At 48.1% G+C, this 13,960-nt stretch overlaps 1 protein-coding gene across 2 annotated transcripts in view; it reads left to right on the top strand.

The window, feature by feature from the left end:
• Positions 1 to 9,179, top strand: part of GRAMD1B (GRAM domain containing 1B) — a 33,245-nt gene extending 24,066 nt beyond the window's left edge. For both annotated transcript variants that reach the window (XM_010581419.1, XM_010581422.1), the window contains 8 exons: positions 429 to 571; positions 1,244 to 1,347; positions 1,747 to 1,950; positions 2,167 to 2,257; positions 4,308 to 4,319; positions 4,649 to 4,756; positions 8,008 to 8,125; positions 8,870 to 9,179. In XM_010581419.1, coding sequence (XP_010579721.1) covers positions 429 to 571; positions 1,244 to 1,347; positions 1,747 to 1,950; positions 2,167 to 2,257; positions 4,308 to 4,319; positions 4,649 to 4,756; positions 8,008 to 8,125; positions 8,870 to 8,959 — 870 coding nt within the window. In that variant the 3' untranslated portion in view covers positions 8,960 to 9,179. The remainder of the gene's footprint in view (positions 1 to 428; positions 572 to 1,243; positions 1,348 to 1,746; positions 1,951 to 2,166; positions 2,258 to 4,307; positions 4,320 to 4,648; positions 4,757 to 8,007; positions 8,126 to 8,869) is intronic.
• Positions 9,180 to 13,960: the final 4,781 nt, after the last annotated feature.

Genomic DNA, 13,960 nt, shown 5'->3' with positions numbered 1-13,960 from the left:
CTAGGAAGAACCTCTGCTCAAAGCAGGGCCACCTCTGATTTTAGATCAGGTTGCTCCCTGACAAGACAGACATCCTTTTAATGAGAAGAGGTAACACTTGCAAAGGTCCCAAAGAACTGGTCCTCATGTGGCGGTATATGTAATTACATCTCTGACACAAAATGCTGGAGGTTGAGCTGCTGGAACTGAACGCCCCTTTTGAAATATGCCCTTGGGAAATATCTGAGTGAAACGCTTGGTTTCCTCGAGTATTGCCTTCCCTTAAAGGCGAGCTCTTCACAGAAAACTGCGGAGATGGGGCTTGGGCATGGGTGTGGTCTCCTATTTGTGGTAGAGCTGTTTTTGTAAAGTGCTAGCGAAGGTGCCAATCTATCAAAGCTGTGTTCTAACCAGACTAATAGTTGCCTTGCATGCTGTCTTTTATGCAGACAATGTACAAAGCCAGCCAAGAAAGCGAGTGCTATGTCATAGATGCAGAGGTGCTAACTCACGACGTCCCCTACCATGATTATTTCTACACCATTAACCGCTACACGTTGACTCGTGTTGCCAGAAACAAAAGCCGACTCAGGTACGCCTCTTGTGGGATAAAGAGCTTTACTGATGACCAAAAGTCGCCTTTGGGTAGGAGTTCTGCTGTTTGGTGTGTTAGAAGGGGTTGGGGAGAACTCAGCCTTATTTCTCTGTCCTGTTGCCGGAACACTCCTATCACGAGGAGTTACCGTAGGGGCAGCTGCCTACTGTGGTGACATTGAGCAGACAATAGACCCAATGCAGAGGGGTTACAGCTGAGTCAGGGAGAGGATTTACAGACTTCTCTTGCCCCCTTCTTGGAAGCAGTGGTTAACGGGGCCAGTTGCCACACACAATCAACTACATGCAATAAGCAACAGGACATGCTTCCAGGGACTGCGCCTCTGAGACGCACTTTGGGGGACAAGCAGAGGAAAGCTATAGGCTTTTGTGTTTGACTTGAATAAGTAACCTGAATGTCTGCCTGCCACATGGCTGAAGGTGTCGGGAGTCCTCCTGGGGGAGACTCGCTTGAGGCCTTCCTGCCACTGCCTTTGGAAGGACATTTCATGCAGTGTTTCTCCTCGAGAAACACAAAGGGCTGAGACCATTCCAGAAATAAGAGACAGTGTGCGTGATTATGTCCCATATTTACATTGACAAAGGATTGCGAATTGATATTGCTTCCAGGAAGCAAAATGGGGAGAATGACTTCCCTTTCTTCACATAGGGTTTCCACAGAGTTACGTTACAGGAAACAGCCTTGGGGGCTGGTGAAATCCTTCATTGAGAAGAATTTTTGGAGCGGCCTAGAAGATTATTTCCGTCATTTGGGTAAGAGTGGCAATGACCGGAGCTGTGGTAATGACCCACAACCAGTGGCACCTTCCGTAGTTTATGCATGCCTCCCTGCAAGCGGGCAGCATGCCAGTGTGATACTGGGGATCAGACCTCAGAGTGGCTTGTAAAAGGGGCCAGACAAAGTTATTGCCACAGCGTTGGTGGCGCTTGCTGGAATTAATGAGGTCATCAAATCCTGCTCTCTGGCAGGAGCGGAAGCAGTTTGGGGTCAGAGTTTGCGTAGGGGTTGTGTAGTGTGTCTTCTGGCATGGGCCTCTGAGACTCTACCAACTTCTTTGGCCCAGCAGCTGTGTGCTGTTAGAGGGCTTAAGTCTGCATCTCTGCAAGGCCAGTGCTGCTTCTATTAAATGCTTTCCTGTGCTGTCTCTGCAGAGAGTGAACTGACCAAAACCGAGAGCACATACCTGGCTGAGGTCCACAGACAATCCCCCAAAGAGAAAGTGAGCAAGCAATCGACCGTGCGCCGGAGGAAACGGGCACATGCCCATCTGCGGGTGCCACACTTGGAGGAGGTGCTGAGTCCCGTCACCACCCCCACGGATGAGGAGGTTGCACATCGAATCAAGCACGTGGCAGGTAAGGAACTGCAGACCCCTCACGCTTGGGGATGGATTGCTGGGTACCTCCGGAGAAAAACCGGAGCTTTGCTCGCGGAGGGTTAAAGGGAAGAGGGGCCAGGGCAGGGAGGATGTGTTATGATTGTTTGAGTGAGATGGAGGGGCGGGTAGAGGGAAGAGGGTTGCCCTCCCCATCGGACAGCATTTCCTAGCCTGAACACATCCATCTCCTCAGGTTCCACTCAGACACGGCACATCCCTGAGGACAGCCCCAGTGGCTTCCACCTGCAGAGTGTCTCCAAGCTGCTCCTTGTCATCAGTTTAGTGTAAGTGAGTTTTTTGCTTTCCTGCACAGTTGGCCTTTAACAACTTCGGTCCTTTCGTGTTTCTGGTGTTCTGTGCTCCCCTACGCCAGTTTTTCCTTTTTCCCTCTCTGGTCCCAAACTTTGTGCGGTACAGAGGAGAGAAAAGCAATGACAGGCAGAAAAGAATTAATTAAAATTTCCCCCAAATGCCCCATTGCTTGTTTTGTCTGGCTTGATCCCAGCTTTTGCCAGTACTTAGCTGGCCCCACTGATCTGGCTCTGTAGGTTCTGGATCTTATTTTATCAAAGTCTCTCCTTTCCCCTCAGTTTTGACCTTGTTTTAACCAAACACGGGCTTTGCAGACCTGCGTGTTTCTGGGAGTTCTAAATGCAGGTCAGCTATGCTGTCTGGGACACAGGCAACCTTGATAGTGGCAAGTAGGGCAAGGGGCATGTGTGCAAGGAGAGGGAGTCAATACCTAAAAGAGAAGAAATCCAACAAGTAGAGAGAGTCTTTTTTATTTCAGGGACTCAGTTTAGAGGTTTCTAGGAACTGTGGGGGTCTTTTAATTTAGAATAAGTCATTTAACATAATCTGCCAACAAACAAGCTGTTATCATGAAAAATGACCACGCAAAGCTCTCTGGGAGTTACTGTGCTATCACAACAGGGCTCAGTGTACGTGAGAAGTCTGTCACTTCTTTCCTCTGGTCTGGCAAAACCTATTCAGGTCTGGTCCTGGGTGGCATTTTTGACGAGAGATACCATCTCAGAAAGAAGCTGGACCGTTTAGAGACGATTTCTGCAAAATAAGGGTAGAAACACATAAAGTGAGAGAGATTAGCACGATTTCACTAGTTCAGCAGCAAGGATTACGTTTGGTTTGGGTCCCTTTTCTGCCACCACCTTTCACAGTTGCTTGGACTTGGCTGGATGTGTGCTCAAAGTGAGCTGGGTATGGGCCCCTCGTATCCCTCTGGCTCAGCCTTTATGCCTAAACCCAGGTGTATTTACTGTTTCTCTGCCTCTTGGGCTGACGGTAGCTTTCATGAGTTAGTGCTGCAGTGGTTGCTGGGCAGGTGCTGTGAAGCAGTACAGTCTAAAGGAGCAATCTAGATACGGCGCATTCTTTCATTACTTTGGGAAATGGAAGCATACTGTTAGCCCCGGAGGAACAGCAGAACTTGGGCTCATTCTTTTCTGAAGCTCCACTCACCTTTCAGTCAGGTGGGAAGGAGCCGAGATTTGCAGACTGAGGTTACTTTTCAAACTGAGCTCCTTTCTGCATTTCCTTTTCCTGGGGGGGATAAAGACTGCAGAGGTTTGCAGCAGCAACCCAGCTAGTTGCTGTAAAAGATAAGTAAGGTAGTGTCAAGTAACGTAATGGTGAGAAGGGAGTCTTGTGCGACCTTCTGCATCTAGATGGGTGAGATGCAAGTAAAACTTTGGGTAGGAAGGCACAGAAGCTTTACAACAGTCTCTCCTGACAGGCTGCTAGCTTATCTTAGAGTGGTCAGAGAGCCCTCCATAATGTTTTCAGAATACTCTTCTGGCCGGTTGCCATCCGCCTGACTGAATTGGGTGATAGCGGGCTATTCTTCCAGCAAAATAGCTGCACTATTCAGAGACAGGCACGAGCATGTTATTTTGGAATCTGTTCCCTGAGCGTGGCTGACGGGAGGAGTGGTACAGTATCTGCTCAAAGCACTGGCCTGTAGTGGTGTTCCCATCGCTGGCTGCGGTGGGAGTGGGTAAGGCTGGATGCACCCAGGCTGCAACGTGCATTTCTGCATCAGACGGTGCCCTGCATGGGCGCGCTTTGGCCTTGTCCGCAGGAGCCGCACACAGCTCATCTTTTGCTGAGCGAATTTCGCCATTAATTGCAGGCACATGGTTATTGGTCTGTCCTTCTTGCCTCTCTTCCCACTGTTCCTTTCTTCCCTCCTCTCCTCCCATGTATCTTCTGCACTGTCTGTTGAGCCTTCTCTGCTCAGCCCAGTTTCTCCTGTTCTGTGTCAGTCCGTTTCTAACCTGCAGCTGCTCCGTCTTTTCTCTTCCCTGCTCCCATTAGGATCTGTTTCAGGTACTGTCTCTCTCTTTTTTTACCTCTTTACTCTCCCATTTCCCTCCCTTTCTCTGCATTCAGCCCATCCACTCATCCAGCCTGTTCTGTCTGATCCGTCATCCTGTCTTTCTGTCTGCCTGTCCTCCTTGCTCACACACTTCTCCCACGAGGTGAAGTTTTGGGTTCTGATCACCTGGCCCTTCCTCAGGTTAAGTAAGTTCCCCACTCACATGCAGCGTGGACCTGGGTCCCAGACACCTTCTTAAAGCCTTGGGCGTTTTCCCAGGTGTGATTGGCAAGCAGCGGGCTATGAAGTGCTCCTAGAACACTGTTTTCTTTATTTCCAGTCTGGTGCTGCTGGTCATTCTCAATATGATGCTGTTCTACAAACTCTGGATGTTGGAATATACTACGCAGACGCTCACGGCATGGCAGGGCTTGCGGCTACAGGAAAGGTACCGTCACACCTGCTGTCTTTGCCTCTCCTTGCATGCTTCCTGTGGATGTTAGAGGCTTTCCCAGAACACCAAAGCTCTCGGCTCTCATGTAGGTTGCTTCCCTTTTGTGTAAACCAGATGAGGCAGGTAGTTAGCTGAAGCTGTGGGACCATCAGCATTTCCAGATCTGGAACTGCTGAACAGTTGCAGCAGAAGACAGCGAGTTAAGGCAACCACTGCTTCTTCCCAGCATCCCATGTAACGGAGGATGCTCTACAAATAAATGTTTTGCAATCTTGGGCCAAGGTTGTCACCTCCCCTCCTTTAATGGCTAAACTTTCCTCTGTATGAGAAGCAGTGTCTTAGAAAGAACCCGTTGTACGCAGAGGAGAATTTGGGCCTGTGACACACAATCAACTGTTAGGTAAGTGTTTTGAAAGGTGTGGGTCCAGATATCAGCAAGTTGTTAGACCATGGCAGGAAGAGAGATATCACGAGGAGGACGCAGGATGCTTCTTAATGACCTAAGCGTTCCCTGGCAGTACTAGATGTTAAGCAGTGAAGAGTAATTGCAGATTGAGTTTTAGTTTCTTTAATAGGTAGTGTGGAACCTTGTCCAAGGCTTTGTGGACATCCTATTTCTGTATGGTGTCCACTTGGCGTGTGCTGAGATGCATAGAGCTCTAGGTTCTATGGCAGCATTTCCCCATTTCCTTTTGCAGAACGCATAGTGATGCCCTCCAACCAGACCGAATTTATTGTTGGCATCAGTCTTTATATGGACTCCCCCATCTTGTCTAGGGTCAAAGGCAGAGCTGCCAGTCTGCGTTTCCCAGGATGTGCTCAGATCACCTTTTTGTAGATGGCATTTACAGTGCTGACCTAGCGTACCAAAGTTCTTTCTTTATAACCACATAGCCAGCAATTTTGTGTTTTGAACTCCTTCTGGCATTTTTAGGTGAATGCTTTTTTTATGTACACAAGTAAGTGTGTGCTAGGTATTCTGCCTGATTAGTCTTTTCTCCATTTTCAGAGATTGAGAACATCCCAGGTCCACTTTGCTAAGGTGGTGTTGTCCCCTCATGTCCCGTTTCTGGCTGTGCTTTTGTGCGGTCACAGTTGTTCCCTTGCTAAGTTGGGTTTGACTTTAAGCATGCCTAGCCATCTGCTACTGCTGTGATGACTTTTTTTTCCATGGTTTGTCTCATGGTATGGGCTTTCTCATTTCTCCTCATTCGGGAAGGCAATTATTATCTTCCCTGTAATAATAGCCCTGCTACTTTCCCAGGGATTTGATACATTAAGTGATTTTTGCCTGCTTTATCTTCCTCAGGCAGTCTTGGTATTTATTTGGAGCACTACACTATAGTATTTAAGTATAGGACTTACAAACAGCCTGTAAGTAAGTATGCTGCTTGTAATGTGCACGTGCTGGAATTACATGGGTAGCTCTATTTCCCACTCCCCTGCACAGGTACCTTCATTGTGTTGAAACCATGATTGCTGTGGAATTAAACAACCCATCTGCTGGGTCAAAGGCCAGGCGCGCTCAGAAGCATTCAGTTTGAGGCTCCAAAGAAGTTTTTTTCCATAATCTGGTTCTACTCGGGCTTAAGTTCGCTGTGGGCAGGGGCAGGCAGCAGTCCCCCCAACTAAGCGTACCAATCCCAAGGCTGTAGCCTCTCCACTCAGACAAGGAACGCAGTCTTTATTAGTAGGAGAGTGTTACTTGGTAGAGACTAAGGTTATTGACCATGGGGAGTGGGTCCATGTTTTTACTTGTGTTGCTTTTTTAATTGTCATGCTTAATTACCATTTCTTTGTTTTATCTCCAGGTGTGGCGCCAGCTGAGCAGGGCAGATGCAAGCACTCAAGGCCATGATAGGAGGATCACCAGGCCTGGCTGCCCAGAGCTGCCACTCAGGGCCAGGTGATGGACTCTGGGCAGGTACCAGCCATGAGCCTGGTGAGGAGGTGGAGCTCGGCTGGGCCAAGGCAAGGATAAATCTCAGTCAAGGAGAGTGACACAAGGAGCAGAGTCAAGGCAGTTAGTGCAGCAGTTGGCATCAGCAGGAAGGCGCAGCACCCTACTCTGCCTGTTTGCTAAGGTAAGAGGGGAACAAGTTAGACTACAGGGAGGAGAAAGGAGGAACTTACTTCCCCAAGAAGGAAGTTGTGGCTGCAGTGGAGCTCTCACTAACGTGGAGGCTTGAAAAATCTCTACTGTAGCCTGAGAGGAGGGATTCAGCTATGTTAGAAAGTAGCAAAGCCTAAAGACGTAAGCAGAAGACAAAGTAGGAAAGACTTTCAGTTGTGTTAGAAACCAACCACGTCCAAAGAGGTAAGTAAGTGGGAAGCTATGTTAGAAGGTAACATGACTTAGCTATCTTAATGGGGGGCACGCAAAAGTAAAGAGCCATACCTTTCAAGAGAAACGGGCAGAGCAGGGTGCTGCTGCCGTGCCTTCCTGCCAATGCTAACTGCCTTGACTCCGCTCCTCATCGCTACGCTCCTTGCGTTGCTCTCCTTGACTGAGATTTATCCTCTCCTTGGCCCAGCCGAGCTCCACCTTCTCACCAGGCTCATGGCTGGTACCTGCTCAGGGTCCATCACATAGCAGGCCTGGTGATGCTCCCATCAGGGCCTTGAGTGCTTGCATCTGCCCTGGTTCTGCTCCACTCAGCAGCCTCCAGCCTGTTCTGGAGGGCTAATTGGGCCTGAAGGGAGGGGCTTGATAGCTACACTTCCCTGGCATTAAAAAGAGAGCCAGTACTGCTATTATAATAAAGAGAAAGCCTTGTATTAAATAAAGACTGACACAGCATGTCTAGAAAAACCAAACCACAGAAACTGTACAGGGCTACCTGTCCCGCAACATGACATTGTGTTGCATTGCGTTATTCCTCATCAACGGCCACGGTGCCATCTTACAATATACGTGTCTTCCAAGCAATGAGAGCACGCTGGCTTCTGTCCTCAAATGATCCTGGCAAATGGGCCTTCAGCTCTACCCACACTACAACTTCTGCAAAAGGTGCACCTTTGCTGTTAGTTAATGAATGACCATGGTTAAGACAGAGTAACATTGGTATCGAATTTAGGAAAATACTAAGCACATTTAAATGCACTTTTGCTCGAGAAAACCTGCCCCTTTAGGGTGGAAAGATTAGACAGAAACTGATAGACTCTACATCCTCCCCCCATCCACTTTGCTCCCCCCTTGACTTCAGTTTCCCTGTATTCACTCTTGCTCATATTCTGCCTGACAGGTTACCCCAATCTCAGACAGAGTGGGCCCAGTTACTAGAATCTCAGCAGAAGTATCACGACTCAGAGCTACAAAAATGGCGTGAGATCATCAAATCCTCCGTGATGCTTCTAGACCAGGTGAGACTGCACGGCCAGTTAGCGCCGTGACGAGAGGGTCACCATGTCCTCCCAGCTCACCCACTTGCAATCCATCAGCCTTACCTGGTTCCACTGTAGTCCCTCAGGTGCGTCACCTCCGCTACTGCCTCCCTCTAGATCCGTCTTCTGACGTAGCGGTGGGCAGCAGGTCTCAAGGGTTATTTGCAAGACACCGCAGCTTCTCCGTCACCTCACAGGGGTCTACACATGTCAAGGATAGAATTCTACAGGGCCAAAAACCTTATATTAGCACATCTTATATCTAGTCTCTAGGATCCCACTTTAGAAAACCAAACTTTTTTTACCTCAACCCTGGATTCATACGTAGCTTGCACGGATGAAGCGGGGGACGTGCTCTGCGTGGGCCCTTAATAGCACAAAGCCAGGGGTTTCGGTATCCGCTGCCTGAAGAGCTGCTTGTACACCAGGCTGCTAGGAACAGGGTTCATAAATGAAAGCAGCTCTCCCCTATGGAGAGAGCCACTCACCCTGTACCTCATTCTGCTTGCCCCTTCTCTGTTATCTTGGGGAATGGTCTCCCACGGGCTCCCGTCTCCTCAGTCCCCATTTGTACATCCAAGCCCTGACGCGCCGTTCCCAAAAACCAGATGATTCTGGTATTGATACTTTACGTGGACGGAAGAGGCACCAATGAGGAAGGAAATCCTGAAGGGCTCTCACCTGTAGGGTAGCATCACAGTGGAGAAATTTCTTGTCTTGCAGATGAAGGATTCACTAATAAATCTTCAGAATGGCATCGGGTCCCGGGACTTCGGGTCAGATCCAGAGGAGAAACGGAAACGTTTCCACTAACAGGCAGGAATGCAGGAGGCCAGAGGACGGTGTGCAATATGTGTAAATAGGATATATAAATATATATATATAAATATATATATACACAGAATATAAATATATATATTATATACAGATTTTAAGAGAAAAAAAAAAAGCCTATGTATTGAGAGAAGGATTGACCTCCAACACTGGCTGAAATGGAGCGTCTCGGTGGTAGCGTGGTGTGTGCGTGTGTGGGAGGGCTGTGCTCTCCCAGCACTGAGGTGCGCTTAGGGGCATGCCTAAGCATGCTCCCCTGGGCCTGTGCACCACTATTCTGTAATATTCCTGGCTGTTTGTTTGTTTGTCTGTCTGTTTTGGTTTTGTTGTTTCAAAGGGAAGCATCAGAGTGAGTGCCCCCCCCCCCCATCCCTCCCTGCGCATGAAGGTCCCTGATTGACTATATTTATCTATACGTACAAAGGGGACACTGTCAACTTTTTCTTACCTTGCTGGCTTCAGGGCAGAGAGGTTTTGGCAATCGCCATCAATCCCTTAGAAAATTATCCTGCCTTTGGAGAGGAGGCCTCCGGAAGAATTGCTGTAGGGCTGTAGAGAGCAGATCTCACTGGCAGTCACCTTCTATACTACTTGGAGCAGAAATACAATTTGCTGTCATGCTGGCCAGCCTGGTTCAGAGAGCAAAGCACAGAATGTAGATGAGCTGAAATGCTTTCTCCAAACACTAGTTTGCCGCCTCCTCTTACTGATACTGCGTTAATAGCCAAGGAGATGGTGGGGAGGGGAGTTGCTGCCTACAAGGTACATGGATAGAGCCACACTGCAGAAAGCACACTTTCATTCCCTTTGACAGTGTCCCCTTTACATTTTCTGTAGTTCTCTGCTTTCTATGTGCTTGGGCCCCTGCCATTAAGCCATCCCTGTGCTGAGGAGCTACATCGGTGCTGAAAGGGCGACTACCTATGTGACTTCCTGCAACAGGGGGAGTACCCCAACTTAAAAAGAAAACCAAAATTGTATTTATTTGCAAACGCTCCCGCTACCCTGCTCAGCAAATTTCGCTCCTGCCCCTGGTCTGTGGGACCATTTTGCTCGTACCACCTAGCCCTCACCTTGTCTTACAAACTCTGCAGGAAAACATTAGGGAGAAAAAGAACAACTTCCTTTCCTTCACTGGGATATTTACATGACTGCATCTATATAGCAACAAGACCTCTGAAAGTCCACGAGAAGTTAGGAAGGGTCACAAAGACTGAAAAAGGAAAGAAATGAAAATAAAAAAGGGACTGTCAGTGGGTGGCAGGATAGATCTGGAGAGGCATCCATGGTGTGAGGCATCTGACTGGTCTCTCTCATAAGCTGGATAGCGAAGCATTTGCTCTGTAAGAAAGTCAGGCAGTAGAGCTGCATTATAAAGACAATAATGCATTTTTGCTTGTGCTGGGGGATAATTCCGGACTCCCATTAGCAGCCAAATGAGGAAGAGGGGCAGCGAGGCTGTGCTGTGTGGTGTACCAAATGCCTCTGTGACTGGTTGGGATGCAGGATGCTTGTCTGAATGTTTAATAAATGCTTTCTCATCTTACCTAGCCAGGTAGATTAGGTGATATGTGAGGCCCTCAATCTCCACCTTGTTCAACAGGAGGATTTTTCCACCTTCTGAATGGCAGGAGGGAGTCAGCTGCATATTCCCCGTAAGCAAGCGGTGCAGTTCTAGCTCATCCGTTGTCTCTGGCTCCAATGGGTGCTGAAAGAGCAGGGGACATAAGGGTGAGTAACTGGTCTTTGTATCTCTGTACCAGAAGCGTTCATCTGCGCAGCTGGGTGACAAAGTGGAGTCTAAGGAAAAACCTCACAAGCTCCCGCTCGTGCATTCTAATCAGGGAAAGGTAATGTATGTAGAAGTAACCTGCTGATATCTTCCAACCCACCTACAATGTTCATGACCAAGTGCTAAACACAACATGTCCCGAGGAAGAAGACCCACATTTGAAGGAGCGTAGATGAAGACGGGTTTTCAAAAAGACATTTAATGAGTGTGAAAGCAAGGTACAATTGGGAAAAACATGCCTCAGCAACTACAGAATAATGTGTATTTATGACTATTTATTTAATTTAATGCTGCTGACTACTGTACTGCTCCCTGACTTTTTTCCAGGGAGGCTGCTGAAACGGCTACTGTACAATGAAACTGAGGTGCTAGTGCCTGGGAAGGGCATTCTGTGGCTCATCTTGGGACAGGAGGGCCCCGACTCCTTGCTATGACTTGGCACACTGGCCAAGAGTCCCATTTCCCCATTAGTCACTCCCACAATTACTAAGCACAGAAAAATACCCTGCTGCCCATCTTCCCCTCTTCTAGAATTTCATTCCAAGCACCAAGAAAGAAGACAGAGAGGAAGCCCTGTGATTGCCACCTTGCCCATGCCAGAAAAGAAAAAGGCCACATCTTGAGAAACGTGGAACGTGGGGTCTCTGCCACCTGGCTGTGAGGGTTTTTGTACATAGACGGACGTAACCCATTGAGAGGCAGAGAAACCCACATGTCTGAGAAGGTTGGAAATAAATGCTAGTGATCAAAGTTAGTTTCTTACCAATTTCACATTCTCTTGCTAGTGATGGAGGCGAGAAATCATTTGTTCATCCGTACATCCTTCTTCCTCTGCAGCATTCTTGCAGACTACCATCGTGTTAGGTTCTGGATGTTCCCGCTGACACGGCTTCCTCGGGCTAGAGACAGAATTGCACAAGCTCTGTTAAATTAACGCAAGGCCACGCAGAGGCAGCTGTAACAATCTCAAGCACTAATACTCATTCTGCCCACCCATTACTTTAAGCCGGGTTTAACACGTTTGACATGGATCCTATGCAATGCAATCCTATCCTATTGCTATGCAATCGTGCATTTGTAAAGTAGATACCACGCGTATCTAGTGCAGCACCTCTGCATAAAGTCTACAAAGGACCAAAAGACACAGGTTATTCCAGGTGGTAAGATCAGAAGCATGTGCCCAAGACAGTGGCATTGCTAGGTCTGCACGTTCCACCTGAAAGAGAGAAAGGTACCTGCAACGGTAAGAATAGGAGTTAGCTATGAGTTAACTGGATAACCATGCTTTTTGGGTGCTCGACAGTTAACCAAAATCCACAACACACTTCAGTTAGAAAACACTGATATTAATTGATATGAACTGAAACTAACTTCTGCATAAATCCTTTCTGGCTCCCTTAAGTCCATTGGGAAAAGAGAAAAAAGGTCACATAACTTTGATCTCCCCTACCATAGCTCAGTTATGCTGCTGACATAGAGTATGCACTTACACACAGCTTATAGAGTGCTGTACCAGTCCGGGGCAGCAGTCTGCCATTTGACCACCTGATCCCACTTGTCTGCTTTAGATCTAATAAAGGGAAACCTAAGAGATATGCACCATGCCTTTATTATAAATATAACCCTGTACTGAAAGAGGCAAGGTTTCAAAGCACAATGCTTTGCTGGATTTAAAGCCCTGGCGCAAAACCACCTGTGAAACGATGACGCCATATCCCCCTCTCAGAAAGCCTAGCATGTTTAATCTGTGTTCATATCAGACAGACCCCGTTAGTTTCAGAAGCTCACCTGGATGTAGATGGGGACAGACGTTTTAGCCTGCTTGTCTCCTCAGCACTAAACCATGTAGCCTACGTAGACGCTTTCTCCTGCCTTTATACAAGAAGGTAGAAATTTGTTTTCCAAATAGTAGCTGAAGACACTTTTAGTCTGGGTACTTGAAACGAGACCTTTTGAATATGTGCTACAGTCGTTTCTGTGCAGATACAAAGGCGATGGGAAGGCGCCTGCGATACACCAAGGCTGAGTAAAAGACACACTTGCAAACCTCACGCTTTGGCTTTCCACATGTCAGAAGTGCTAACCAGCAGAATGTGCATACACGCAGGTTTTGGTGAATACAGTGCTTGTATGGTCATGCGGCCTTAATACCTCTCCCTTTCCTGGCAGCTTTGCCTTTCATCATCTTTGAGCAATCCCAGGGCACCTAAATAGAGGGGACAGAGGGCAGCCTGCAGCTTTCACACCATCCAGCACTAGGACAGAGTGGTGGAGGTAGTCTCCAACCCTAAGATGACCAGCACTGCTTGCGCAGAATGAGCTGCAAAACAGAGGTTAGTGGCAGACGTTTTGGGGGAGTGAATGGCTCCTGGCTAGTTAGATGGGTCTTTTGTGCTACTAGGAGTAGGAAGACATTTAGGACTCCTCTTTCCTCTTGGGTTTATTTATATGAGCACAGTTAGCATAAAGCCAGCATGGGAGTTAATGCCTACAAAAAAACAAATCTGTGAAAGGTAGTACCCAGGTGTAGCCGGTCTCTAGCCTAGTGCAGTGATCTAGGAAGAGGCTCTGTCCGCAGTGGGGCTCAGTCATAGCATGTGGCAAACATGTATGAGTATTCCTCTGCCATCGGTGCGGAGATGCTGCGCTCCCGAGAGGACTTCTGCACAGAATGTCCTTACAGTGTGTCTGCGATGTGTACTAACCAGCCACTGTAACCAGGTAGCGCTCTGTCAGTCAGCATCTGCTTTTCCCAACGAGGATGGAAGCGAACCACTTCCTAATTTAGAGGTGGGACTTTCTGGTTCCACAGCCTGCGGAAAAGCACAGTTAGTAACAAACGCTTCAGAGCGACGGTGCCTCGCTCAGGGGAGGCAGTTCTGTCATGTGTGTCAAGGCAGCTGCTGCCCTCCTACAGCTCTTTGACAGACCAGCTACCTGCTGAAGTCCCAAGTGATCTTTCCAGCAGGATCTCTGCCAGGCTTGCTGCCACCGATACGTTTCATGGCGCAGTCGCGCGGACTCTAGCTTAAGTCTTTTCAGGCAGTCTTGGCACTCTTTAAAATATCCGGCAGGGGCTTGCTTAAAACAATACGCGAAACAGAGGCTCTTAAACCAAAGCATCTGAGGTAAGTGGCTCACAGAACATCTGCGTCAGCGTAGTTTCCGAGACACCACTGTGCTGACTT

Source organism: Haliaeetus leucocephalus, unplaced genomic scaffold (genome assembly GCF_000737465.1).
Source record: "Haliaeetus leucocephalus isolate CR32 unplaced genomic scaffold, Haliaeetus_leucocephalus-4.0 Scaffold773, whole genome shotgun sequence".
In the NCBI taxonomy this organism is placed as follows: domain Eukaryota; kingdom Metazoa; phylum Chordata; class Aves; order Accipitriformes; family Accipitridae; genus Haliaeetus; species Haliaeetus leucocephalus.
This window is presented reverse-complemented; position numbering and strand designations above follow the sequence as displayed.